Genomic DNA, 27,742 nt, shown 5'->3' on the forward strand with positions numbered 1-27,742 from the left:
TAAGCCCCAAAAGGGTGAGTGCTTGCAGGGATGGATGGAGAATGTTCTGGGTGCCTGCGGTGTGCTGACTGGGTTGGTTCTCCCAGCCACTGTGGTGGTGTCTCCGCTTCTCAGATGAGCCTGTGTTCATGGCCTCCCTGCGGGGTCCTGGGTCACTGTCACCATGGTTGGTTGTCCCGAGCTCTCAGGGTGTGCCTCGGGCAGGGAGGCACAGTGGGAGCTTTGCTTGTCAGAGGTCTGAGAAGATGTAGACCCGGGGACTCCAAGCTGGCTGTCTTTGCAAGTTGCCAGGGTCCTGGGTTGTAGTTCCTGCTGGGGAGTGGGGCTTCCTACCCCCTGACCTGAGTAGCCCCTCATGGGCCCTGGCCCAGACCAGCTCCGGACACACTATTGGGGACTCCTCAGCTCTACCCAACACCAGCTCCAGGGTCCAGAACTGGTCCCTGCAAGAATCCCCCGGATCAGTCACTTCTTGTATCTGCCCCTTCCATCCTTGTCCGGTCCTCAAGGACCAGCTCCCATGTGTGGGCTCAGCATCCCATGACACAGCCTGGGGCCCTTGGGCCCCTCAGGTGAGTCACCCAAGCCCCCAGTCTGTGCTGTGGAACTGCACAGTGTCGGCCTCATGGGTTCCTCAAGATTCAAGATAGAGCCATTCTGGCGCACAGGTGTGACATGGGTATTTGGTGGCCCTTCCCTCATACCTGACATGGCAGCGCTCTCCTCTTCCCCAACCCCACCCACAGACACACACACAGCAGGCTGGCCTCCCGGGCTAGTCTGCCGGCCCTGACTGTGCAGTCCCCCTGCTAGACCTCTCAGCCAGTTCCCACGGGGCCCTCCGTGCTGCCCTAGCAGGACACCAATTTCTGTTTTTCCACAGCCAAATCACAGCAAAGGCACTTGTTACTGCTGAACCCATTAAGTGTAATTATGGCGCTCTCGGTGGGAACGTGTAATTACATTGGTGGCTCTGTGCCACGCTGCACATCATGCTGTGGGCCAGGGCCTGCCAACATCAACTGTTGCCCTACCCCCACCCTGTCCCAGAGGCTGGGGGGAGAAGGGTCGAGACTGGCTTCCAGAGTCCCACAAAGGAGGGGTACACAGGGTGTGACCTTCTGCTTCTCGTCACTGAGCCCATCCACCTGTAAATATAGGGGCCCAGAGCCTCCACAGACCCTGTCCCCTCCATGATTCCATCACAGCACAGCCCTTGCCAGTTTGTCACCATGGGATTGGAGCCCCTCAAAGGTGGGGCTGCATGGAGCCCCGGCCCTAGTGCCACCACATAGCTAGGCACAGGGTGGGTGCTCAGGGCTACCTTATGGAGCACAGCTATGTGCCAGGCAGGGGTCCTGCTGCCTTGGTCACCTCCTTGATCCATGAGACATACCACCAAGGGAACGTGGGGAGGGGAACAGAAAGGCACCGATTTGAAGGTCGTGCTGCAGCTGTCACCCCAGTGCAGCCCCCATAGGCCAGGCAGGGTGGGGGCTGCAGGGCCTCAGCCTCGGATTTCCCAGAGCTATCTGCTGACAAGTGGTGTTTTCCAAGCTCCTGTGCACCCTGCCCCAGCTTCTCCGTAGACTGGGCTCTTGCTCTCTAGCCTGAGCAGGGAAGGCTGGCAAGCCCACCTTAGAGTGGGTGTGGCTCCCGGTGGGAGGGGATCCTGACCTGTGGATGGCCTGGGGGATACAGGAGTTCCCCCGAAGCCCTGGGCCCGCCCAGCCATAAAGGGTAACTGCCTGTGTCCACAGAATTCCCCTAGCGACCCCATCCAGCTAGGGACCCCACACATAGCCCTGGCCCCCCCACCCTGGTGGCCCTTCCCTCATACCTGACATGGCTGGCCTGCCACAGGGCTCCCCAATTCCTGCTGAACGAACTGGTGCAGGTGTGGGGTGCAATCCTGCCCTAGGCAGCCACTGAGTGGACCGCCCCACACCAAGGCCTGCATGAAGCCATGGTGCCACCTGGTGGCCACTCCCTGAATGAGCAGAGTTCTCACAGGTCCGGGGTGGCCTCTTGCTCTTGTACCCAAGGGCCTGCCACCCCACAGGGTGGCTGAGGCACCTGTGCTGGGTATACACAGTACCTGGGATGCAGCACCTGCTGCTGGCTTAGCACCCTCAGGCCCTGCCCTGGGCTGGATGCCCTCCTGTCAGCAAGAAGGTGCTCCTGGACGTGGCCCTCCAAGGTAGCTTTTGCTCTCAGGAGGATATAGGGGATGTTCTCCCTCCTTTGGTCTTCATCCACTTCCCATCACCCTTTATCCAAACACACAGTAGGGCTGCAGATCCTCCAGGCCCAGTCACTGCACTGCCCCAAAACTCACATCCTCCTTCTCCACCTGCTGGAGTCACATGGCGGTGCAGGGCCATGGAGAGGGGGCTCTGAGGCCCCGCTCACTCTGAGGGCATCACAGCACTTGCTGGAGTCTAGGTTGGGCAGCGCCTGTGAGATGCTCACCTGTGTGTGTGACCTGTTTAGTTGGGAGAAACCTGGTGGAGGGGCAGCAGGTGGTCTCCAGCTTCCATCTAGAGTCCTAGTCTGTGCCTCAGTTTCTCCTCTGTGCACAGGGGTTAACAGTGGTATTTGAGACTGGTGTCAGGGCTCTGTCCCTTAACACACAGATGATGGGGCGGGTGCAGGGGTGTGGAGGGCTTGGCACCCTGGCAGTGGTGGGGGGCAGGTCCTGGGGTCCAGCTCCCCGCTGCTTCCTCGTGGCTATCTACCAGCCTCCTTCATTGACCCTTAACCCAGTTGCCTGCCCCCACGTGGTTCGAGCACGTCAGCATGCTGGTCATCATGCTCAACTGCGTCACCCTGGGCATGTTCCGGCCTTGCGAGGACGTCAAGTGCCGCTCGGAGCGCTGCATCATCCTGGAGGTGGGGGCCCTGGGCAGGCGGGGGCTGGGCTGACCCACTTGCCATGAATGACCCTTAGGGACACCCCATCCCTGGGTGTGGAGAGTGCAGGTCCCGCTCTCAGACCCCCCTCCCACCAGGCCTTCGACGACTTCATCTTCGCCTTCTTCGCGGTGGAGATGGTCATCAAGATGGTAGCCCTGGGGCTGTTCGGGCAGAAGTGCTACCTGGGCGACACGTGGAACAGGCTGGACTTCTTCATCGTCATGGCGGGGTATAGCTCCCTCTGCCCACACTCAGCTCTGCTAAGCCAGGGCCTGAAGTGGCCCCTGGCCTGACCATGCCTGGCCGGGAACCCCACCCCTCAGGCCCTACGGGTCCTCGGGTCCTCCAGGAAGAGGGATGAAGCAGGTGCTCTCTGGAGGGGTCCGGGTGCAGCCTGGTTGGAGGTGCGAAGCCAGTGGGGCCTCTGCCAGAGATGGCACCTGTCCTGGGGATCCCTGCGCCAGGGGTGCCCAGGAGGGCAAGGAGTGCCCAGTGGTGATTCAGAGTCGTGCTCCTCCTGCCTCAGGGTCCAGCCTGGTTGGGTGCATGGCTTGGGGACCAGCTCTCCAGCGTGTGGTCACCTGCTCACCACCTGAACCTCCCTCCCTCTGCCCTCCCCCAGCATGTTGGAGTACTCCCTGGACGGACACAACGTGAGCCTCTCAGCCATCCGAACGGTACGGGTGCTGCGGCCCCTCCGCGCCATCAACCGCGTGCCCAGTAAGTGACCACCCCTCCCCAACCTGGGGCAGGCCTTTATGTCTTGCCCGCTCTGCTGAGAGCTCTGCGGGGCCTACGGGAACACAGAACCAGATGCCACAGTGCCAGTTTGGGTTCTGGACGTTCTGGCCCCAGCATTGGGGGAGGAAGGCCTCTGGGCCCTGAGCATTTGCCACGGTGGTTCTGGGAAGGGCAGGGCAGCCCTGGGCCACATCGGGGGGTGGTGGCCGGCCATGGGGGTCCTGACTTCCCATCTGCACAGCATTGAGGATGATGCTGGGGGAGGCGTGCTGCAGGCCTGGTGGCTTCGTTTTCTGGCCCATTTCTGTGGTTCTCACGGTCGAGCTCTGCCAGAGGCCCGTGGTCCTTCAGGGACGTGTGAAGAAGCTGCTGGGAAGTTCCGCAGCTGTGTGCTGGGAAGATGGCCTGTCCTCCCTGGTCATCTGCCCCAATGGGGATGGTTTGGGGTTTTTCTGTCTTCACAGTGTTCAGTGCTGTGGCTGAATTCAGGGGGCAGTGCCCATGTGACTGTCAGGTTGTGTGTGTATATGTTGGGGGGAGGGAGGTCTGTGTGTACCATGTAGCTGTGTACACAGCCTCGCTGGCTACCTGGTGGCCTTGGCACCCCAGCCCTGGTCATTAGGACTTGTCCTGCAGCCCTCCCTAGGAAGCCACATACCCACAGGGCGTTACTACCACCCCTGGGGTGGCCACTCCACCCAAGGGCAGGTGGGTCAGGGTTGTGCTGTGGGAACCCCACCACTGGCCTCTTCCCAGTGCGGGGCTCTGACCATCGTGATTCCCAGAGGGATGGAAAGACTGCTCTCCAACCCTGTGCCAGCGGCCAGACCCCTAGGCTCCCAAGCGCGTAGGCAGACCAAGCCCAAGTTGCTGGGGGTCTCCAAGGCTGCTGTTCCCGTGACAGAGCTGGGGCCCCTGGACTGATGGCCGGTCCTGGGGCCTGCATGGGGCACGGTCCTGGCCAGCAGCCTTGCTCCCCTTGATGTGGGCCTGACCCAGAGGCGTCATTGTCCCTCGGGGCCTGCTGGACGTGTGGGGGCAGGTGCCGTCCCGGCAGAGCCTACTACCATGGTGAACAGTGGGAGGCCTCAGAAGGGCTGGGGGTCGGGTCCCTCCATAGGTCCCTGTGCTGATGCCTGCTTGCCCCCCACAGGCATGCGCATCCTGGTCACACTGCTGCTGGACACGCTGCCCATGTTGGGGAACGTGCTCCTGCTCTGCTTCTTCGTCTTCTTCATCTTCGGCATCGTGGGCGTTCAGCTCTGGGCCGGCCTACTGCGCAACCGCTGCTTCCTGGACAGCGCCTTCGTCAGGTGCGAGCCCCACCCCCAGCAAGTTGTGCCCCAAAAGGCTCTTCCAAGCCACTTGCCCACAGAGGCACCTCCCCAGCCCCACCCCCAGCAGGTGCCTTGGCACTGCCCCCAGGGGCACACCCTTCCTGGAGGACCTCCAGCTTGGACCTGGGGTTTTGGTTCCGGGTCTCTGTATCTCTTACCTTTGTTTTTATGTCTGTTACTGTCTCTCATTTCCTGTTTGTCTTTCTTTGTATCTATTTGCTCACCCCCCTTCTCTCATTGTTTCTTTGTATCTCCCATTGTCTACCCCTCCCCCTCCCTCTCCCTGTCCCTCTCTCTGTCCCCATGCCCCTCACCGGGCCGCCTGCCCCCAGGAACAACAACCTCACCTTCCTGCGGCCATACTACCAGACGGAGGAGGGTGACGAGAACCCCTTCATCTGCTCCTCGCGCCGAGACAACGGCATGCAGAAGTGCTCGCACATCCCCAGCCGCCGTGAGCTGCGCGTGGAGTGCACACTGGGCTGGGAGGCCTACGGGCAGCTGCAGGCCGAGGGCACGGGCAGCACCAGCCACAATGCCTGCATCAACTGGAACCAGTACTACAACATCTGCCGCTCCGGCGACTCCAACCCCCACAACGGCGCCATCAACTTCGACAACATTGGCTACGCCTGGATCGCCATCTTCCAGGTGGGCACTGGCTCAAGACTGCGTGGCTGGTGGCCTTGGTTTCCCCACCATGTTGGGTGCTGAGCATGCCATGGGGAGGGGGTGCCTAGGCAGGGCTTTCTTGCCCTCCCAGCCCCACAGCCGGACCCTAAGGGAACACAGGCCTGCCGCCCTCCCAGGGCCATCTGAGTGTCCAGCCACCTGCCCCCCCACAGGTGATCACGCTGGAGGGCTGGGTGGACATCATGTACTACGTCATGGATGCCCACTCCTTCTACAACTTCATCTACTTCATTCTGCTCATCATCGTGAGTACAGGGCGTGGGGCGTGTCCTGGTTGGCTGGGCAGGACTTTCACAGCTGTGGGTGTCAGAGGGTAGAGGTGCCTCTGGGTGGTGACAGCTAATCTCATATCCAGAGCTCCTTAGTGGGTGTCGTCCTGGCCCCAGGGTCCATTCGTGAGCCTCCGTATGCCGCCAGCATACACCATCCAGCCTTTGCTGTCCCTCGTGGGGCCCGGCATTGGCGGAGGTATAAGGTGGGGCAGCAGAGACCCAGGGCTTCTGCGCAGTCCCCAGTGGGAGGAAGTGGAGGTGCGGGAGGACAGAAGCCAGTGTGGGTGGGAGGGAGAGCCCACCTCCAGGAGCCCTCAGGTAGTGCCCCAGGCTCTCCACGGTCAGGTTCTGTCTGAAGGTTGCAGAAGAATCGGGCCTCTGCCCCGTGTACACGAGCTCCCAGGCAGGGCCTTCCGCAGTGCGCGTGGCCCCAGGTGTGTCCCTCACGTGATCCGGGCGGGGTCTGCGAGGACCCAGTGGTGAACACAATAGGCAGATGTCTCCGATAATTGTCATGAGCAGGGGAGAGTTTCACACGGTGACCATGTCACAGAGGACGGCCCGCTGGAAAGGGCAGGGTGGGACAGACCTGAGGAGGAGGGTCTCCCATGTGTCCTCCATCTGTCCACAAAGAGATGAGAAGCACCTACTGTGAACCGCCTGTTCCAGATGCTGGCGCAGCATCGAGTCAGAGGGACCCCACCCATCGTGGGGCGCCCCACTGGCCACACTCCTGGCCCCTGGAATGGGTGACACACAGTAGGCCTCAGCATGTCTCTCATCGGCGACTCACTGTTATATAGAAACCACAGCCACTGCCTGGCCTCCGGGGCAGATGGGTGTCCGTGTCCCCTCTTCCCCAGTTCCCTGGGGCACACAGCCTGGTGAGCGAGGCTCTGGACGGGCTGTCGGAAGGCTCAACACCGCCCGCCCGCCACAGGTGGGCTCCTTCTTCATGATCAACTTGTGCCTGGTGGTGATCGCTACGCAGTTCTCAGAGACGAAGCAGCGGGAGAACCAGCTGATGCGGGAGCAGCGCGCCCGCTACCTGTCGGACGACAGCACGCTGGCCAGCTTCTCGGAGCCAGGCAGCTGCTACGAGGAGCTGCTCAAGTACGTGGGCCACATCTGCCGCAAGGTCAAGCGGCGCAGCCTGCGCCTCTGTGCGCGCTGGCAGAGCCGCTGGTGCAAGAAGGTGGACCCCAGCAGCGCCCTACACGGCCAGGGCCTCGGGCACCAGCCGCGGCGGGCAAGCAGGCGTGCAGCCTCCATTCACCATCTGGTCTACCACCACCACCACCACCACCACCACCACTACCACTTCAGCCACAGCAGCCCACGCCGGCCCAGCCCTGAGCAGGGCACCAGAGACACCAGTCTGGTACGGGCTAGAGCGCTGCCCTCACCACCCTCGCCCAGCCCCGGGCCACTAGATGCCGAGTCAGTGCACAGCGTGTACCATGCAGACTGCCACGTGGAAGGGCCGCAGGAGAGGGCCCAGGTGGTACAAGCTGCGGCCACCGCCACCAGCCTCAAGCTGGCCATGGGGCTGGGCACCATGAATTACCCCACCATCCTGCCCTCAGCACCTGGTAGTGGCAAAGGAGGCACCAGCCCCAGGGCCAAAGGGAAGCGGGCCAGCAGGCCACCAGGAGCCGGAGGGCACAGCTCCCTCAGCCTGAGCAGCCACGACCCCTATGAGAAGATCCAGCATTTGGTTGGGGAACATGGTAAGGACCTCACCCTCGCCCTGATGAGAGTGAATGGGGCCCAGGGATGTGGTCCCCACCTCTGTGCCCTCCAGGGAGGCCCTGGGCATCCTCATGAGCCCTGCTTTGTGTGTGTGCACGCCCTGAAAGAGGGGAGGGGCTTTGGCACCTCACATCCTGACATAGCGAGGAGGGGAGAGAGGGCACCCCCTTTGTCCACCCGTGGTATCCCCAAGCAGCCAGTGGCTCAGTGGACCATGAGCATTTACCATAGGGATGAGAATTCTGAAGGTGGCAGAGTATTGCCTCCACCTCGCCCCAAGAGGGACCGTCTACCCATGTTCACAGCTTGGCAGCTTCTCCTGAGGAGTGGTCAGCCCCACTTCCGGGTAGGGAGACAGGCAGGGGGGTGAGGAGGAGTGCAGGTTACAGTGCCCCTAAGAGTTGGGGGGGCAGATGCCCACCTGGCACCTCTGCTTCACCCACCTCCCCACCTCGGATGGGTGGTCGAAGGAGAGACGCGGGGTCCCATGCAGATGATAAGGACCTCCCATGTGGTGCATGCAAGTGTGTAGACCACAGTGCACCTGGAGCAGGGAGGGGTGAGGGTGGGATCATTGTGTGTGCCCTCGTGCGCGGTGCCCGGGCTGTGAGAGCCAGCATGTCGCAGCGCCCATGCTTCTAGCCCTGCACTACCCATCAGGTGGCCCCGGCCTCGTGGGCCCGAGTAGTAATGAGTCCAGGCCACAGCTTTGGGTGCGGAGTGTACCTGGGTCCTGGGAGCTGAGCATGAGGAAACGGTGCTCAGTGCTCTCCCGTCATTCTCACGTCTGGCTTGTGTGGGAGCGATGATGGCCGATGTGTTAGATGACATGCAACGTTGAAGTTAATTTCACCTTTAACATGGCTGCTAAAAAGCTCACGTTACATTTCTGGATGATGTGGCTGTAGGACAGCTGAGCTTCTCTGCCCCTCTGTGTCCCTGCCCCTGTGTGAGAGCAGAGCACACCTGTCCAGGGTGTGCATGAATGTGCCCAGGTGTATGTGTGTGTTCCCAGGTGTGCACCTGAGTGTTCCAGGGAAGTGTGTGTTCCTGAGTATGAGTCTGCCCAGGTGTGCACGTTCACCCTACAACAGCCTCGGTGTGGGTGTGAGCCCACCCCAGGTGTCACCACTGAGTGACCTGACCCTGCCTATGCCCTTCACCCCTCAGGACTGGGCCAGGCCCCCAGCCGCCTGTCAGGCCTGAGTGTGCCCTGCCCCCTGCCCAGCCCCCAGGCGGGCACGCTGACCTGCGAGCTGAAGGACTGTCCGTACTGCGCTAGTGCCCTGGGAGACCCAGAGTTTGAGTTCAGCGACTCCGAGAGTGGAGACTCAGATGGCAACGTGGTCTATGAGTTCACACAGGATGTGCGGCATGGGGACCACCGCGACCCCATGCAGCCGGCCCCAGGGGCAGACACACCAGCCCAGGGCGGTGTGCGGAGGCGAACACAGCAGCGGGTGGCCTCTGACAAGCCTGGTGGGCTTGGCCACGTGTGGGCTACCGTCAGTGGCAAACTGCGCAGGATTGTGGACAGCAAGTACTTCAACCGCGGCATCATGATGGCCATCCTCACCAACACCCTGAGCATGGGCATTGAGTACCACGAGCAGGTGGGTGGGTGCAGGGATACCTGCCCTCGGTGAGTCGCGACTGTTGTCATGACCCCTGGGGAGCACGTTCCTTGTGTGTCTCGAGATCTTAGCCTCTTGGGGACCCACATTAGGGCTGTGGAGGTTGGGGGACAGATGATGTTTATCAGTTACTCAACAAATGCCCACCTCTCCTCCTTGGGCTGGGTCTCTGCTGAGTGGTGCACACAGACACCGTGGCTCCTGCCTGGAGTCACTCTCATCTGGGGTGGGGGTGGAGACCAGCCAGACCCAGAGGCAGAGGGAGCTGAGGGTGCTTACCAGGTCATCTGGTGGCTCTTCTCAGGAAGGTACCCCTGGCCCAGTTCTTGCAGAGAGGCCCCCCTTACCTGAGCCAGACCCACCGGCAGCACCCAATGGGGTGCCTCTTGGTGACCAGAATAGGTGGGGATGTGGAATGGCCCCAGGAGGAGGAATTGTGGGGTGCCCAGCCCCCCAGTTGACCCTGCACACTGGCCCAGGACAGGGCCACACCGGACGGGCGGGGGGCGGAAGCAGGTTTGGCAGGAGATGGTGTCCTCTCAGGACCAAGGTCCGTTTACTTTTAATGACCAAATCGACTTCCTCATCTCCTACCCATTGGTCCCTTCAAGTCACGTAAGCCATATTCTTTCATCCTGGAGCAATTTAGGGGAAATCCTAGAGGTGTCAGCTGTAAGCAGGCCCAGGCGGGAGGCACTTTTTGTGAGGGTGAGATCCAGGCCAGGGGTAGCAGTGGGCTTTGAGGGACCCCTGCATGGAGGAGCCTCCGCCACATGTGCACACAATACACACACAGGTACATAATCCTACAGGTCCACAGATACACATATGCAAGGCTTACGCATACAGATGTGAACATGTATACAGACGTGTAACCATGTGCACATCTACCACACATGTAGCACATTTTCAGGCATTCAGACACAAGCAGGTCACTGGTACATGCACAGGCACATGTACAGATACATGCACACACATGTAAGCATTTACACTAGCACAGGTGTACACACATGCTGGTGTACACACACAGGATAGAATGTCCCCAGTACAGTGGGCCTCTGGGGCCTCTGCCAACAAGTAAGGGTTTGTAAGGGCTCCAGAGACCGGGCCAGCTTTCACAAGCACCCTTACTTTTACTGTCTATGCCCCAAACACCCCCACACCCACCCTGAACCCTGGCACAGGCACTCCAGGCCCTGTTCCCTGGGAGTCTTCAGAGCCCTAATGCACAGACAATCTGGTGGGAAGGTCAGGAAGGGCCAGGGGGCCAAGCCAGAGACAGTGACAGAGGGAAGGCCGGATGGGCCAGGGTCCAGCTGGAGAGGCTATCCCTGGGGCCCAGCTGCCTCCTTCAGACAGCAGCCGATAGGTTCCTAAGATGCCTGCTGTAGCGTCTGGGCCTGTGGCCCCTTGATGTAGCCTTAACTGCTCCCCGTCTTGGGGGCAGTGACCCTTCCCTGATGGTCCTGCTGCTGCCCACAGCCGGATGAGCTGACCAACGCCCTGGAGATCAGCAACATCGTGTTCACCAGCATGTTCGCCCTGGAGATGCTGCTGAAGCTGCTGGCCTGTGGCCCGCTGGGCTATATCCAGAACCCCTACAACATCTTCGACGGCATCATCGTGGTCATCAGGTGGGTCCCCATTTCCCACTGAGGCCACAGGGTTTCTGGAGGCTCCAGTGTCAGAGCAGAGCCCCAGTCAAAGGGAGAGGCACTGCTGGCAGTGTTTTCTGGCGGGCTACGGGGATGCTCTGGCAGGCCACAGGGACACTGACGGGCCACAGGGACGCTCTGGTGGGCCACGGGGACGCTCAGTAGAGTCCCTTCCTGCAGGTACTGTGGGGTACACACACTTAGGTCAGCTGCATGTCAGACTTGTGTTTCTAGAATCTATTGGCGCTATTCCTTTCAGGGATAGAGTGAGTGCTCAGGGTTCTTCGGCCTCCTGCCTGGCCTCTGTTAGGGCTCAGCCTGCGAGAAAGCCAGCCTCCTCTGCATTGTCTGCTGCAGCAAAGTCCACACAGAAAGGAGCGGGAGACTCTGGGGAAAGTTTCTCCCCAGGAGGAAATGAGGCCCTCGGGAGTCAAGGGGTCCCCACTTTAGGAGGGGGGGGCGGGGGTTGAGCAAGAACAGACGAGCCAGGCATGGCTGTGGAAGGTGCAGGATGGGAAAGCCCTCGGTTGAGCAGCTTCTGTCAGGGCCAGAGCCAGGGATGGCAGCTAGTTCATTGTCTTCAGAGATGTTGCCACGGTCCCTCAGCCCCTCTGGGCACCTTGATGCAGCCAGACCTGCTATTCAACGTGGGGTTGAGTGCAGGCCATGGTGGCTCCCCGGCATTCCTGCTTCCGGGAAGAGGAAGTTGCGAGTCAGGGTGGGTGCAGGGATCTGCAGTCAGAGAATGGCACCTCCTGACCCTTGGCCTGGCCCACAGCGTCTGGGAGATCATCGGGCAGGCGGACGGTGGCCTGTCGGTGCTGCGGACCTTCCGGCTGCTGCGGGTGCTGAAGCTGGTGCGCTTCATGCCGGCGCTGCGGCGCCAGCTGGTGGTGCTCATGAAGACCATGGACAACGTGGCCACCTTCTGCATGCTGCTCATGCTCTTCATCTTCATCTTCAGGTGGGTTCCCCCCCCCCCCCCCCCCGAGGAGGAGCCCTCCCTGCTGCACTGGCCTTGTGCTCCTGGCTTTGGGGCAGCAGAAGCCTCAAAGGTTCTGCAGAAGCTCAGTTGCTGGATGCCTTCCATGTGCAGGTGTGAGTCACATGAGACCCGGCTGGGCTCTGTTCTCGTGGGCTCACAGCTGAATGTGGGGACAGGATGGACCTCTGGATGGACAGATTGGGGACTGAGCAGAGAACAAGGGGACCGGAGAAGGGGAGAGGGCAGCCAGGCTGGAGGTCATCATTTGTGAGCACCTGCCGTGCCAGCCCGGCCGGGACTCAGGGAAAGGCTGGGGCGGAGGGCAGCCCAGGCAGGCCGAGCGAGGCAGGCAACCCAGGTCCCAGCCCCTGCCTGGAGCCAGAGTGGTCTCTGGTTGTCCTTCCTTCCCCTGGCCTTGGTCTTCCCACCATGAACCAGAAAGCAGGGGGCCCAGTGGAGGGAGGGAGGCCTAGAGGAGCAGCTGCTGGGTTTGAAGGTGAGCAGGCAGAGTGGCCTCACCCCCTACGCCCCTTCTCTCCCCACCCACCTCACTCCTGCCTCCCACCCTCAGCATCCTGGGTATGCACCTCTTTGGCTGTAAGTTTAGCCTGAAGACAGACACTGGAGACACGGTCCCTGACAGAAAGAACTTTGACTCCCTGCTTTGGGCCATCGTCACAGTGTTCCAGGTACGGCCTGGGTGGGGCTGTCCCCTGATGTCATCGTGGCCCCAGGAGAGCCTCAGCCCTGCTCACAGCAGCCCAGTGCATGCACGGCCTGTGCGAGGCTAGAGCAGCTGAGCTGTGAACAGTAGGGGCAGCGATGCCGTCCCCTGGGGTGGTGGCATGTGTTCTCGCTGGTGCAGAGCTCCTGGTTCTGAGGAGTTGCCAACATGTCCAAAGGGGGTTAACCCCCAGTGTCCCCTCTCCCGACCGCGTCGGCCCCTCTTCTGGTCTGCTCCCCCCTCTGCCTCCCTGCCCTTCTCCCCCAGATCCTCACCCAGGAGGACTGGAACGTCGTCCTCTACAACGGCATGGCCTCCACCTCCTCCTGGGCCGCCCTCTACTTCGTGGCCCTGATGACCTTCGGCAACTACGTGCTCTTCAACCTGCTGGTGGCCATCCTGGTGGAGGGCTTCCAGGCGGAGGTGAGGGGGCTTCCAGGAGGTGGGAGCCCAGCACAGACTGACACGGAGAGGCCTCCGTTCTCTCCCCTCGTCTCATGGGCCTTTCCTCACACCCACTGCCACCCCAGCCCTCCCTCCCTGTGGGGAGCTCCACAGGGGTGCGTGGCACAGATGGCTCCCACCCAAGGGGTACCTCACACACGCCTCTGCTCTGGGGGGCACAGGGCGATGCCAACAGGTCTGACACAGACGAAGACAAGACGTCCACTCACTTGGAAGAGGATTTCGACAAGTTCAGAGACCTCAGGGCCACAGGTATGTGGAGGGGTGATGGGGGCAGGGATGGAGGGGGCGGGGCAGTCAGTGCCTGTCCTGACCTGGCAGAGATGGAGCTCCCAGGGGTGAGTCCCAGTGGGCAGAGTCCCCTTCCCGAGTCCCCTCCCCTTCCAGAGATGAAGATGTACTCCCTGGCCATGACCCCCAACGGGCACCTGGAGGGCCGGGGCAGCCTGCCCCCTCCAGTCATCATGCGCACAGCTGCCACACCCATGCCCACCCCCAAGAGCTCCCCAAACTTGGACACGGCCCATGGCCTCCTGGACTCTCGGCGTGGCAGCAGCAGCTCCATGGACCCTCAGCTGGCGGACCAGAAGTCTCTGGTAGGGACCGTCCCCTGCCCCGGCCTCAGGGCGCCTTCAGGCTCCGTGCACCCAGCTCCTCATGGTCTACCCCAAAAATGAGTGTGGGTCCCACATACCTGCCCCCACCCCACCTCCACCTCCACTCCCCCGTTATTGCCTCCTGAGCCTCTGGCCCCGAGTGCTTTGATTTCTGTAAACGGAGCAGGAGTTGCTGTGCTTACGGGAGGAGCAGAGAGGCCAGACGTGGAAATGCATATTTGATCCTTTTTCTCTGGTAAAATGTCAGGCAGGAAGTTTATCTTCCAAATCGCAATAAAAGGAAAGCTGGCAGAGCGTAGTTCAGAAGGAAAAACAGGAAAGAGGCTGCAAAAACGTATAAAAACAGCACACAAACCATGATGTGGCCAGGGGGAGGGTTCTCTGTGTCAGAATCGAGTGTCCCATGAGGGCTTTTCAGACAAACCAGGAAATGCTGTCCCCAAGGACTCAGCCAGAATGGCTTTTCGGAAGGCCCGGGTGGGGTGGGCAGAGCAGGACAAGCTAACAGCAGAAGGGGCGTGGTGTATGGACCAGAGGACACCTTCCTGTGGGTGGCAGGAAGGGAACCCAGGTGGGCCAGGTGATTCAGCTACAAGAGCATTGCAGCCCTGAGGGAGGTGGGCAGGAATTAAATCTCAGCCATGCTAGACCCAGGAGGTGACATGAGTGTAGCAGAGAGGATGGAGGATGGGCGCAGCAAGTAAGTCCCTGAATCGAGGTTTGTTTATCTCATAAGACATCAGCCGAACTTCTTTTTACAAGGCCAGAGTCTGCCGGTTAGTAACTGATTTGGGGCCCCACCCCTGAGATCGAGGTCAGCTGCGAGGCTGTCTGAGGATGGTCAAGGGCTGGTCCCAGGCCCATTGATGACCTGCGCCTGCCCGTCCGTCCTCCAGCAGGCACAGCGGCCAGCCCAGCCCAGCAGGAGGCCTGCTCAGCCCTAACACTTGCTGGCTGCATCTCCAGCTCTTTGTTAACGGCTCTGTGCTCAGGCAGCCCCTGGAATAGTGGCATTGCTAGCCTCTCCCTAACAGGACGGTCTACGCATATAATCCCACTCACAGGTGTTAATAGTGATGATGGTGATGCACGCACAAATCCCACCCATGGAGCGACTGGGTGGGGAAAGGCTCCTTTGGCTGGGGGCCCTGGAGCCTGGGATGTTTAGGGGTACTTGATGACTGGCCCTCCTCCCTTCTTTCCCCTCCCCTGCAGTCCAGCCTCCGCAGCTCGCCCTGTGCCCCCTGGGGCCCCAACAGCGCCTGGAGCAGCCGGCGCTCAAGCTGGAACAGCCTGGGTCGCGCGCCCAGCCTCAAGCGCCGGAGCCAGTGTGGGGAGCGGGAGTCCCTGCTGTCTGGCGAGGGCAAGGGCAGCACAGACGAGGAGGCTGAGGATGGCAGGCCCAGGGTGGGAGCCTCGCCCTGCACACGTGCCACCCCGCTGCGGCGTACTGAGTCCCTGGACCCCCGCGGCACGCTAGACATGCAGCCTCTGCGGCCAGCCTCCCTGCTGCCCACCAAGCTCCATGACTGCAACGGGCAGATGCTGGCCCTGCCCAGCGAGTTCTTCCTGCGCATAGACAGTCACAAGGAGGACCCAGCCGAGTTTGACGATGACATGGAGGATGTGAGTGGGCGTCGGGGCACATGCCTCCCTCCTGTCATGGGCTGGTTCCCAGAGCAGAGCCTGAACATCATTTGTGGCGGAGGTGGGGGAGGGTCCTCAGAGGAAAGGTGAGAACGTGGGCAAGCTGAGCTGGGCTTGCCCCAGCTAATGGGCCTCAGTTGATCCTCAAGAGCTCTGGGGCGGGACTGGCCCCAGGGTCAACCCCATCTCCAGCTGAGGGCCATTTTGAGCCCTGAGTTAGCAGCCGCTGGTGGGCCTTCCAGGGTGGAGGGGAGAGAACAGGGCCACCTTTTCAGTGAGGCATTCACTCCATTGCCCAGGCCAGTTCCACAGGCAGGGGGTAGCTGCGGGGGGCAGGGGGGGCGGGCAGGTCTGAGAACATCTGTTTACCTGGCCCCATGGGCTCCCAGCATGGGTCACTCACCCTGCGCCTGCCTGTGTGGGAGGATGAGCTGGGACCCCAGGGTGGAGGGCTGGCTGGGAGAGGCTGGGACCCTCCTCAGGACCTGCACCCTCTCCCAGAGCTGCTGCTCACGCCTGCGCAAGGTGCTGGAGCCCTATAAGCCCGAGTGGTGTCGGAGCCGTGAGCCCTGGTCGCTGTACCTTTTCTCCCCACAGAACAGGTAAAGGGGCCCTGGGTGGGAGAGACAGCGCCCTTTTGGGACCCCAAGTTTCCCGGCAGTTAGCTCCCTGGGCCTCAGGGTCGCAGGGCTCTCCCCGGACCCCTCACCCAGTGCCCCCGTCCCCCCAGGTTCCGTGCCTCCTGCCAGAAAATCATTGCTCATAAGATGTTTGATCACGTCGTCTTGGTTTTCATCTTCCTCAACTGTATCACCATTGCCCTGGAGAGGCCGGACATCGACCCAGGAAGCACTGTGAGGCCCCCTTCTCCTGGGGAGGGGTGGGTCTCTTGGGTGCAGCCAGCCCCTCTCACCGCCCTGTTCCTGCAGGAGCGCGTCTTCCTCAGCGTCTCCAACTACATCTTCACGGCAATCTTCGTGGCTGAGATGACGATGAAGGTACCTGCCCCTCAGGAGAGCTCTGGGGTCTGTCCTCTGGCCTCATACCCACTCCTGCCCAGCAGCTCCCCGCTGCTGCACCCCTGCCCCCACCCCATCTGCTGCCGCATCTCAGGCCTGAACCCTCCTCCTCTGTGCCTGGACAGGTGGTGGCCCTTGGCCTGGTGTCGGGTGAGCACGCCTACCTGCAGAGCAGCTGGAATGTGCTGGACGGGCTGCTGGTCCTGGTGTCCCTGGTCGACATCATCGTGGCCTTGGCCTCCGCTGGTGGTGCCAAAATCCTGGGCATCCTGCGTGTGCTGCGCCTGCTGCGGACACTCCGGCCTCTGAGGTGGGCGGGTGGGTGGGGGTGGGGCTGGCCAGGTGAGGGGACAAGGACAGACGGGGTGGGGGTGGGGCTGGCCAGGTGAGGGGACAAGGACAGATGGGGTGGGGGTGGGGCTGGCCAGGTGAGGGGACAAGGACAGACGGGGTGGGGGTGGGGCTGGCCAGGTGAGGGGACAAGGACAGACGGGGTGGGGGTGGGGCTGGAAGGGGAGGGGGTCTTTGCATGACCTGCGCCTTCTGCACGGTGGCCACTCCCTCGGTATGCCCAGCAGCCGGCCCCTTCTGCCCTGTGCAGGGTCATCAGTCGTGCTCCTGGCCTCAAGCTGGTGGTGGAGACCCTGATATCGTCCCTCAGGCCCATCGGCAACATCGTCCTCATCTGCTGCGCCTTCTTCATCATCTTCGGCATTCTAGGGGTGCAGGTGGGCGGCCCCGCTTGTCCGTGGGTGTCCCGTCTGAGAGATGGTGGTCTGGTGGTCAGTAGCCATTGGGCAGCCCCAGGAAGGCTCAGCCTTGCCCCTCACTCTGCTGTCCCAGGAGGTCCTTTGTCGGGGCTGGTGGCCCAGGGGGCACTGGGTTGGCCCTCTGGGTGACCACCTGCCCTGTCAGCTCTTCAAGGGCAAGTTCTACTACTGCGAGGGCACTGATACCAGGAACATATCCACCAGGGCAGAGTGCCGGGCTGCCCACTACCGCTGGGTGCGGCGCAAATACAACTTCGACAACCTGGGCCAGGTGGGCAGCGGGAGGGTGGGGCCGGGAGGGGAGGGGCGAAGGGGCTGGTTGGGGGCAGGGCCAGACCTGGAGTCCCCTGAGGTCCACACCCAGGTGATCCTGGATGGCCTCACCCTGGTCTTCTGGAAGAAGAAATGGCAGGACCACAGGACTCTAGAGCTGTGGGCGGGTCTGCTGTGTGGGAGGCCTGTGGGATCTCCAGGGTAGGATGCAGGGCCAACAGGAAGCAGTGACCACCCTGCTGTGGTCCCACAGGCACTGATGTCCCTGTTCGTGCTCTCCTCCAAGGACGGCTGGGTGAACATCATGTATGACGGGCTGGACGCGGTGGGCATAGACCAGCAGGTGCGGGCAGGCAGTGGGCAGCCCTGGCCCTTCAAGTGGACCCTTTGGGTATCCTCTGGGTCCTCTCGGGAAACCACCTCTGAAAACTTCTGGAGAGTTTCGTGTCCTGGGGCCCCTTCTCTGGCCCTGCAGGCTGCAGCACTGCGGGGCCCTGGGCGTGGCTGTTCCTGGGCAGGACCCTCGGGCAGCGGGCGCCTACGCATCCTCATGTGTTACAGCCGGTGCCCAACCACAACCCCTGGATGCTGCTCTACTTCATCTCCTTCCTGCTCATTGTCAGCTTCTTTGTGCTCAACATGTTTGTGGGTGTCGTGGTGGAGAACTTCCACAAGTGTCGGCAGCACCAGGAGGCCGAGGAGGCACGGCGGCGCGAGGAGAAGCGGCAACGGCGCCTGGAGAGGAAGCGCAGGAGTAAGGCACTCCCAGTGGCGGTGGTGGGTCGGTACCTGTGCACCTGTGGGAAGGTGGTGGCCAGCAGGGGCAGCAGGGGCAGCAGGGACGAGCCGAGGGACAGGCTTTGAGGCTGGGTACCTGGAGCGCCCTGCCTGGCCCTGCTCCCCTCGCCCTCCCAGCCCCAGCCTCGCCAAATGGCTCTGCACGCTGCCCGCCTTGCCTGGGCCTGCATGGTGGCTGGGCCCTCAAGGGGAGCCAGGCAGAGGAGGGCAGCTGCAGCAGGAGGCAGGGGTCCCCACTCAAGTGGCACAGGAGATGAATGAGACCCCAATTCTCACCCACCATCACTACTGAAAAGGGTTCACACCCATGAGTCATGCCACGGGGGTGGGGAAACTAGCAAAGTTGTCCAAGACAGAGAGAGAGGGTCTTAGGGAGGCCCTACCCAGCTTGGGAGCAAGGAGGGCTTCCTGCAGGAGGGGGCCGCTGAGTGTCCCGCCCACCGCAGCCAGCTCAGACCATCTCCTTGTCTTTCCAGGCACTTTGCCCAACCCAGGTATCTGCCCCCCACCCCGCATGCCTAAGCCCCTTGCTTCTGCCAGCCCCTGCACGGGGCTGCAGGCCTGGCCTCCGTCCTTCAGCCACTGCCATGTGGAAGGGCAGACATCGCAGGCGGGTGCCAGGCCTGCTGGGGTCTGCTGCAGGGTGGGCATGGGACGGCCAGGGTTGGGCGCCAGGCGTCAGTGGGGGGAAGGGGCGTCCACTCCCTGCCTGGTGTCCCGGCCGCTGCCTGAAAGCTTGCGTGTGCCCCTCTGCCCGGCCTGCATGCCTGGCTGCTTCCCTGCCGTGCTCTGGGATCCTGCCAGCTCGTGGCTGCTCCATGTTTTCAGCGCTGGCCTGGCCCTGCTGGCTGCCGGCCCCTTTGGCTGCTCGAGCTGAGCCGACCTCTTCAGTAACCGCATGCCAGACCTAGGAGAATGAGGGTCTCAGGTCGGGCTCAGTCCACTGGCCCTGCTCTCCCAGGCTCCGGGACAGTTGGTCCCCCCTGGCCCCCATACTTGCATGGTTCTGTGGCTGAGGCAGGTCCTCACGTGTAGTGGTGGCAGCTATCTCCTCGCCCAGTAGGAGCTCAGTGGGCACTGCTATGCTCTGAAGGGGTTACTGCAGGGAGAGCGTTTAGTGCAGACAGGCCAGCTGGTGAATGCATGACTCCCCAGGTGATGGCCATCAGATGGACCAGCAGCCGGGCAGACCCCAGACAGGAGGCAGTGGCCACTGGCCACTTGGAAGACTAGCAGGGGAGGGACTCTGGGCCTGGTGGCCAGAAGACAGCTCATGCCCAGACAGGGGGTGAGGGGACCTGCCCCCTAAGAAAGCTCCCATCTGCTAAGTGTCTCAGAACCCCAATGCCAGCCCAGGAGCATACCATGAAGGCCCCAACTTGGGAGCCCTGGGCAGGGCCCCAAGGCAGGGCCAGGTCGAGTCTCAGCTTCCAGGGCCACTCCTGGGGCTGCCCTGAGGCCCACTCATGCCCAGGCCTCCCACCCTGGGTTGTCCATCAGACAACAGGATCCAGATTCACAGGGAGCTACCTCTTATCTAAATGGGCCCCCTTTCTTGAGAGAAACGCCCCCACTCCCACCATCTAGCCCTGGTCACAGGCGCCCTCTCCCTGCAGAGGCCCAGCGCCGGCCCTACTACGCTGACTACTCGCCCACCCGCCGCTCCATCCACTCGCTGTGCACCAGCCACTACCTCGACCTTTTCATCACCTTCATCATCGGGGTCAACGTCATCACCATGTCCATGGAGCACTACGACCAGCCCAAGGTGGGGCTCAGGGTGCAAGACCCTGCCCACCCTGCCCAGGACCAGTGTGGGAGATGAGCCCCAGGGTGCCACGGGGACAGGGGGGTCCGGCACCCAGTGGGTGACCTGGTCAGGAGGTGGGAGGTCTTAGGTCTGCAGCCCTGGGTGAGCCAGCCCTCACTTAGGTTTATGAATTGTGGTTTGAACAGAAGGTCCTCCTTTTAACATCAATTGAAACTCCCAGGGCCACCTGCCCTAGAGAGCCCCCCCCCCCCCCCGCCACGAGTGGTTCCATCTCGAAACTCTGGCTGTTGAAATGTCCAAGTCCAGCTTCCCAGGCTGTAGATTTCACAGTCCAGGAAAAAGCCAGACAGAGCTGGCAGGAGACAGGCGGGCATAAGTGGTCAGCTTGTTATTTCACTCCAATTACATCTGCATCACCATCATTTCATTAAAGAAAGGACACCCCCTCTCCCGCCCCCCTCCATGGGAAGGGAGGAGTCTCAGGGTATCACAGCCTTTGAGTCGGAACCTACTCAGCTCTTCAGGAAGCTGAGCTCGGGCTGGCAAGGGCTGGCCCTTGCCCCAGTCTGTGGGTGGGGCCTGGGCAGGGCGGGGCCAGGAGTCTGGGCTCAGAGGGGCAGGTTCCCCCCACCTGAGAGTTGACCTCAAAATGCTGCAAGGGTCAGTCCAGGTGATGCCTTCCAGACCTGGCACAGGCTGCATATAGTAAGCGCTCAGTAGCTGGGCCTCAGACCTGTCCTCTGCCTGGGGGCACCCAGATGGGTACAGGAGAGAGATGGGGTAGGGTGACCAGGACCCAGGCACTGGGTGCCTAGTGCCACGGTGGGGTGGTGGAGGAGGAGGAGGAGGGGCAGCCCAGGCAGGGTGACCTCCACAGCCTGACACTCTGTCCACAGTCGCTGGACGAGGCCCTCAAGTACTGCAACTACGTGTTCACCATTGTCTTTGTCATTGAGGCTGTGCTGAAACTGGTGGCATTTGGGTTCCGGAGATTCTTCAAGGACAGGTATGTGGGGTGGGGCCACCTGGTACCCTGAAGGACCCATGGTGCTCTTGGGGGAGGGAGCAGGTGAGAGCCACAGCCCTCCCTTCCGGTGGTCCCAGCCTTCTGTCTGCAAAGGTGACGGGGCTGAGCAGAGGTGTGCGATGCACCCCAGGGGTGACACCAAGGCATGCCTGTGGGTGACAATAGGATGTCTCCAGAGTGATACCAGGGTAAGCCCCAGAGTGACAGCAGGACACACCCCATGGGTGACAGCAGGACGCTTCCAAGGTGATAGGGAGGGAACTCCTGCTCTAAAGGGCTGCGGGGGCGGGGGGGGGGGGAAGCAGCATGACACTGAGCCCAGTTGGCGCCCAGGTGGAACCAGCTGGACCTGGCCATCGTGCTGCTGTCCATCATGGGCATCACACTGGAGGAGATCGAGATGAGCGCGGCACTGCCCATCAACCCCACCCTCATCCGCATCATGCGTGTGCTCCGCATCGCCCGCGGTAGGCACTCTGGGGGCCCAGGGCTGCCCCAACCTCCCTCCTCACCATGCTCCAAGGCCTCAGCAGGGGGCTGATGTTGGCAACAGGAATGTCAGGGCTGGGTGGTCCTGGGGCCTGGCCAGCTGGGGAGGATCAGACTGGCCCGGCCCCAACCAGTCCCTGACACTCGGCTCTTGGCCCTAGTGCTGAAGCTGCTCAAGATGGCCACAGGCATGCGGGCCCTGCTGGACACGGTGGTTCAAGCCCTGCCCCAGGTAGGTGCATAGCTGCCTCAGGGGTGGGCACTCCAGACACCCCCAAGAAGACAAGCCCTGCTCATGTCATTCATTCAGTCAGTCATCTGCACTTGTGATAATCACATTTATCACCCCTATGTGTGCAGGAACTGGTAGCTATGCTGGGAGGGAGATGGCTGTCTGCCTTCTGGGCCTCAGTCCCTCTGGGGAAGATGGACAGCCAGTGCCTGCCTTCCCCAGTCCAGCACTGGGCACAGTGGGATGAGGGCAGAGGACATGGCCAAGGTGGTCTTCTGAGTTCCAAGAAACCCAAAGATCGGGTGTTGGCTGAAGGCCTCTCTCCTCTTTTGGAGCTAACTCAGGCCCCGTGTCCTCACTTCCTGTGTCCATAGTCCCCACGCTGATCCCTTGTGATCTCTTGAACAGAAAGAAACCCTTTGCCCCATCTGTGCAGTATCCAGTCCTTCCGCCAGCCCAGCCTGTTCAGCCATGTGTCCATCTGTCCATGGTTCTCTTTCGGCCAGCCATCCGTCCACCTAACCACCCATGTGTCCCTCTGTCTGTACCCAGCCAGCCACTCACCCCCCAGCTGCGTATCCATCTAGCACCTTCTCTCTCAATCACCTACTCACCCACATGCCTGTCTGTCCACACCCATCCAAACATGCGCCCACCAGCCCTACATGTGCTCCCTCCCTCAGCCAGCCCCCACTCATCCCCTTAGCAGCATTCCTCAGCACTGTCTGAGTGACAGTCCCCAAGGTCCTTTGTGCCTGTGGGAGTGACGGGAGGGGAGGGAAGCCTGGGCCTGGCCATGCCCCAGCATCAGGGGCACTGGAGGTATGTGAAGGCAGGGCACCCTGCCTGGAGGGCAGCGTAAGTGCTGGGAGGGTGTGTTGGTGAGATTCATGGTAGAACCTCGGCCTTGGCCTCCCCATGGGGCCCCCAAGATTGGAGGCAGACCCTACACAGAATCTGCCAGAGCCTTGGGAGACCTCCTAGGTCCTGGGGAGCAGAGGTATTCGAGGCAGGGTGGTCCTGGGTGCAGGGTGGGCATGGAAGGTCAAGGAGGGGCCTTGAGCACCAGGCAGGACAGGGAGCCCCTAGGGGGCATGGGAGCCAGGGCCAAGGGGGGTGGGTTAAGAGTGAGGCTTCACACCAACCTGGGAACTTGACCTCCTGCCTGGCAAGAACAGAGGGTGAGGGTGGCTGGTGGGAGCCAGGCACTGATTGCACAGCAGGTGGTTTGAGGCCTGACCTGGTTCTGCTTCTCTCCTGTGTAGGTAGGGAACCTCGGCCTACTTTTCATGCTCCTGTTTTTTATCTATGCTGCCCTGGGAGTGGAGCTGTTCGGGAGGCTTGGTGAGTTGCGGTCTAGGCAGGCGCAGCCTCACCCACACACATATGTCTGGCAGATAGCTCGGGCCACTGACCAGACCAAGGCAGGGCCCCCTGCTCCCCCAGCCCTTCACTGCACAAGGCGAGCATGACAGCGACACACGCAGGAGCATCTACGCACACGCAGACCCATGACACACACGTACACATACACACCCAGTGTATTTATAGCCCAGCAAGGAAGGCAGAGCCACACATGAACCCGAGCAAGCATCCACATGCAAACACGCGCACATGTCGCCCTAATCTGCACTGGTCCCCCGGGAACAAACGCTGCAGCATGTCCGTAATTGTCACCAAGGATTTTCTTAAACCCCGTCTGGGCAGGGGGCAGGTGGGGACCCTCTCTGGCAGCCCACTTCCGATAGGGTCCTCTCCCCTTCCTGCCAGGGTCTTCTGAATAGTCAGTGACGGAACACGCAGTGGCTTACAGGAGCCACCAGGGGGCCTGCGTGAGGTGGCTGTCAGTTTGGGTTCTGCCCAGACAGAGCTCCTGGGACCTGGCAGCTAGTGCCCCAGGCCCCAGGCCTCATTCCGGGCCCCTGGCCCCGCCTCAGGCTCCAGGGTGGCCCCAGTACTCCACTGAGGCCTGGGAGTGTCCTGACCCAAGTAGGGGCCTGGGAAGCAAGCAGTGCTCGGGCTGAGCCAGAGCGTGCTGGCCCCCAGGCCGTGGCTTGTCCACCCAGAAAGCCCTCGATCTAGAACAAGCAGGGCTTCGGGCAGCTCCCAGGCCGAGGAGACACCCCGCCCTGTTTTGAAGAGACATGCCCCCCAGGTGCCTCCTTTGGGTGCCCACCTGCCAGGGACCCCCAAGCTAGGCAATCACTCTGTGCCTCAGAGGAGCATGACCTTCTTCCTGGCGGGTCTCAGGCGCCCAGCCAGTGTGTGCCTGGCCCCAGAGTGTGTGGCTGACACCAGCATGTGTGCCTGACGCCAGCGTGTGGCTGACCCCAGCGTATGCCTGACCCCGGCATGTGTGCCTGACCCGAGCGTGTGTGCCTGACCCCAGAGTGTGTGCCTGACCCCAGAGTGTGTGCCTGACCCCAGAGTGTGTGCCTGACCCCGGCATGTGTGCCTGACCCCAGCGTGTGTGCCTGACCCCAGAGTGTGTGCCTGACCCCAGAGTGTGTGCCTGACCCCAGAGTGTGTGCCTGACCCCAGCGTGTGTGCCTGACCCCAGAGTGTGTGCCTGACTCCAGAGTGTGTGCCTGACGCCAGTATGTGGCTGACCCCAGCGTGTGTGACCTGGCGGATCTCACCCTGCAGAGTGCAGTGAGGACAACCCCTGTGAGGGCCTGAGCCGGCACGCCACCTTCTCCAACTTCGGCATGGCCTTCCTCACGCTGTTCCGTGTGTCCACGGGGGACAACTGGAACGGGATCATGAAGGTACCAGCCTGAGCCAGGCCGGCGGAGAGGTGGGGTCGGCCTGCGCCTTCCTGCAGCTGCCCTTCGCCCACAGGACACGCTGCGGGAGTGCGTCCGGGAAGACAAGCACTGCCTCACCTACCTGCCGGCCATCTCGCCCATCTACTTCGTGACCTTCGTGCTGGTGGCCCAGTTCGTGCTGGTCAACGTGGTGGTGGCTGTGCTCATGAAGCACCTGGAGGAGAGCAACAAGGAAGCCCGTGAGGACGCCGAGATGGACGCAGAGCTCGAGCTGGAGATGGCGCAGGGGCCGCCTGCGGGGCCCAGGCCCGCAGCCCCACAGAGCCCGGGCTCCAGCCCCGAGGTCCCCAACCTCCCGGTTGCTCGAAAGGTGTCTGTGTCCAGGATGCTCTCTCTGCCCAATGACAGCTACATGTTCCGGCCCGTAGCACCCGCCTCAGCCCCTCACCCCCACCCGCTGCAGGAGGTGGAAATGGAGACCTACGTGGGCACCACCTCCTCTGGTATGACGCCCAGGGACAGCTGGAGAAACTGGGCAGGTGGGAGGACATAGGCAGCTGGACTCGGGCGTGTCGGGGGGCTCGGGGCTGGTGACAGCTGCCTGCTTTAGACACCTTCCTGCCCCAGGCTTGACCACCGTGGAGCACGTGCCACCTGTGGAGTCCTGCGCCTCCCTCCAGGCCTTATCAACTTCGTCCTCCCCAGCCAGGGGCAACAGCACCCTCCTCACCCTGCCCCCTCGGGGCATGGCCCGCTCCCCCAGCATTAGCCGCCTACTCTGTAGACAGGTAGGAGGAGCCCCCCCCCAACTCCTACACAGCCTGAGGGGGGTCCCTCTCCCCATTAAAGGATGAGTGACGGGGGCATTGGGGAAGGGGGTGCTTCATCCCTAGAGCTCGTGATGACAGAGGTCCCAGCCACCAAGACCACACCCCCCACTTGGGCAGCAGCCTCAGTGCCCCACCATACCCCGCAGTGGTTCCTGTGGGCCTCAGGAACCCACAGACCACCCTTCCCAGCCTCAGGGTACCACGCTGGGCTGGTGGTGCACAAGGTTGCCTCGGCCTAGCTCTGTGCCCAGCAGGGTTTCAGGGGCCCATGACAGGCTCTCCCTACTCAGGCTGCAGCCCTCTGCTCCTCACGGCCCCTCCCATCGTGACAGGCACGAGTGCTTGGCACCCGCATATAGAGTGGTCTCCAGGGTGGCATGGGTGAGGCTGGAGGACAGTGACACCCACACCAGGAGCTCTCGGCCCCATCTCACCCTGGATCCCCACCTCGGGGGTGTCCGAGCCCCCTCTGGCCCAGGTGGGGAGGAGTCTGGGCCCCGGCTACTGGCTGGGCTCTGCCTGGCCTCACCTGACCCCATGCCCTTGCAGGAGGCCCTGCACACCAACTCCCTGGAAGCACAGGCTGATGGCCCTGCGGACTGCGGCCTGGACTTGGGGGAGCCTGATGGGAAGACCCCCACAAGACAGGCGTCCCTGGGGGACTCCCTGCGGTCCCCTCCCTGCTCCCCGAGGCCCGCCAGTGTCCGAGCCCGAAAGCACACTTTCGGACAGACCTGCATCTCCAGCCAGCTGCAGGCCCCAGGCGGGGAAGTGGCGGAGGCCCCAGACCCAGCCGACGAGGAGGTCAGCCACATCACCAGCTCAGCCCGAAGCCCCTCGCCCGAAGCCCACAGGGTGGTGGCTGGCAAGCCGGACCTGTGCAGGCTCTATGGTGTGGACGCTCAGGGCCTTCTGGACCAGCCCGGCCGGGCAGACCAGCACCGGCGGCCCTCAGTGGAGCAGGGTGGAGGGGACAGCCGCTCAGAGACCGGAGAGGTTAAGGCCCAGGCCCTGGAGGCTGAGCCAGCACTGGGGTCACGCAGGAAGAAGAAGATGAGCCCCCCGTGCATCTCCATAGACCCCCCCGTGGAGGACGAGGGCGCAGCCTGGCCCCCTGCAGCAGAGGGTGGCAGTACCACTCTGCGGCGGAGAACCCCGTCCTGTGAGCCCATGGAGGGCTTGGGGGTGGACCCTACCAGCAAGGGGGAGCGCTGGGGCCAGGTTCCCTGCCGTGCAGAGCACCTGACCATCCCCAGCTTTGCCTTCGAGCCGTTGGACGTGGGGGGCCCCAGCGGGGACCTGTTCTTGGACAGTGGTCACAGGGTGGCCCCAGAACCCAGAGCTTCCTCAGGGGTCACAGCACCTGCCGAACCCCACAAAACAGAGTCTCCCATGCCCTCCAGCGACCCCCCAGAGAAGGGTTGGGGGCTGTACCTCAAAGTCCCCGAGAGCCCTCCAAAGAAAGCAGGGTCCCCCCCAGCCAGTCCCACACCTGGTGGCAGTGCAGATGAGCCTGTGTAGCTGGAGACACGATGCCTCGCAGGCTTGGCACTGGGGTTGGGGTGTATCCAGTGGGGTGGTGGCCCCAGGCAGGGCCATGCATGGACCCCAGCTCAGGCCCTACGTTGGGCAGAGGAGCCAGGAGGACGTCTGCCCAGGGAGAGGGAGGCAGACGCTGTTCTGGGTGAAAGGAATAAGGCTGGCTCCTCAGACTGGGAGCCTGCCGGTTCAGGTTTGGTTTTTACGAGTTTGGCCGCTGTGGTCAGACTGCTGGCAGCCTGGTCAGCAAGCAGTCCCTTCACGAGAGAGGACCAGGGACAAGGACCAGAAAGCAACCAAAAGGAGAAGGTAGAGGCTGCCGGCAGAGTCCCGTCCTCACATCCACTTATTTCCATAGGGAACTCACGCTTGGGGCCACTTGTGCCCTCACGGGTGGCCGCTCAGTCACCAAGGCCCCCGCAGCCGTGCCTCACCATCCCTCACAGTCTGAGCTCCCATCCATTTGTCCTGACCTCTGCCATTGCTGTCTCTCCATCTCCTCTACTTGGACCCCTCCCCGCCATTCTGTCCAGAAAACGCCCGTGGACTCTGGTCTCTGTGAAATGCCGAATCACCAGGGGATGGGAGACAAGACCCCGAGTCCAGCCCCTCCAACGGCCATCCTGGGGTCCGAGCAGAGCCATTCCCACGGGTCCCCTTTGTTTCATTTTGTTTCTTACCAATTCAGGTTAAAGTTGCAATAATCTGATGCAGAAAATTCAGCTTCTGAAGTTGAAGGAATGGGGGGCAGAGCAAACAGAATAAACATTAACTTATTTAAGGAACAA

The 27,742-nt window shown here is 62.1% G+C and overlaps 1 protein-coding gene across 4 annotated transcripts in view; it reads left to right on the plus strand.

Annotated features, from left to right (window-relative positions):
* Window positions 1–27,742, plus strand: part of CACNA1H (calcium voltage-gated channel subunit alpha1 H) — a 62,730-nt gene extending 34,988 nt beyond the window's left edge. The window contains exons 3-35 of one of the 4 annotated variants that reach the window (XM_080681016.1): window positions 2,780–2,892; window positions 3,012–3,145; window positions 3,539–3,636; window positions 4,811–4,970; window positions 5,327–5,645; window positions 5,840–5,932; window positions 6,900–7,689; window positions 8,882–9,324; window positions 10,828–10,979; window positions 11,779–11,964; window positions 12,557–12,674; window positions 12,977–13,132; window positions 13,336–13,426; window positions 13,562–13,770; window positions 15,007–15,417; window positions 15,940–16,040; window positions 16,169–16,292; window positions 16,368–16,436; window positions 16,583–16,767; window positions 17,059–17,185; window positions 17,373–17,498; window positions 17,754–17,843; window positions 18,062–18,254; window positions 18,775–18,792; window positions 19,915–20,066; window positions 20,966–21,075; window positions 21,430–21,563; window positions 21,747–21,817; window positions 23,083–23,161; window positions 24,464–24,585; window positions 24,659–25,088; window positions 25,213–25,373; window positions 25,965–27,742. In XM_080681016.1, the coding sequence (XP_080537142.1) occupies window positions 2,780–2,892; window positions 3,012–3,145; window positions 3,539–3,636; window positions 4,811–4,970; window positions 5,327–5,645; window positions 5,840–5,932; window positions 6,900–7,689; window positions 8,882–9,324; window positions 10,828–10,979; window positions 11,779–11,964; window positions 12,557–12,674; window positions 12,977–13,132; window positions 13,336–13,426; window positions 13,562–13,770; window positions 15,007–15,417; window positions 15,940–16,040; window positions 16,169–16,292; window positions 16,368–16,436; window positions 16,583–16,767; window positions 17,059–17,185; window positions 17,373–17,498; window positions 17,754–17,843; window positions 18,062–18,254; window positions 18,775–18,792; window positions 19,915–20,066; window positions 20,966–21,075; window positions 21,430–21,563; window positions 21,747–21,817; window positions 23,083–23,161; window positions 24,464–24,585; window positions 24,659–25,088; window positions 25,213–25,373; window positions 25,965–26,936 (6,737 nt within the window). In that variant the 3' untranslated portion in view covers window positions 26,937–27,742. Of the gene's footprint in view, window positions 1–2,779; window positions 2,893–3,011; window positions 3,146–3,538; window positions 3,637–4,810; window positions 4,971–5,326; window positions 5,646–5,839; window positions 5,933–6,822; window positions 7,690–8,881; window positions 9,325–10,827; window positions 10,980–11,778; window positions 11,965–12,556; window positions 12,675–12,976; window positions 13,133–13,335; window positions 13,427–13,561; window positions 13,771–15,006; window positions 15,418–15,939; window positions 16,041–16,168; window positions 16,293–16,367; window positions 16,437–16,582; window positions 16,768–17,058; window positions 17,186–17,372; window positions 17,499–17,753; window positions 17,844–18,061; window positions 18,255–18,774; window positions 18,793–19,914; window positions 20,067–20,965; window positions 21,076–21,429; window positions 21,564–21,746; window positions 21,818–23,082; window positions 23,162–24,463; window positions 24,586–24,658; window positions 25,125–25,195; window positions 25,374–25,964 lie in introns of those variants that run through there. The other 3 variants (XM_080681017.1, XM_080681018.1, XM_080681019.1) reach the window with 3 other exon arrangements.

This window comes from Plecotus auritus, assembly GCF_963455305.1.
Source record: "Plecotus auritus genome assembly, chromosome: 7".
Taxonomy (NCBI): domain Eukaryota; kingdom Metazoa; phylum Chordata; class Mammalia; order Chiroptera; family Vespertilionidae; genus Plecotus; species Plecotus auritus.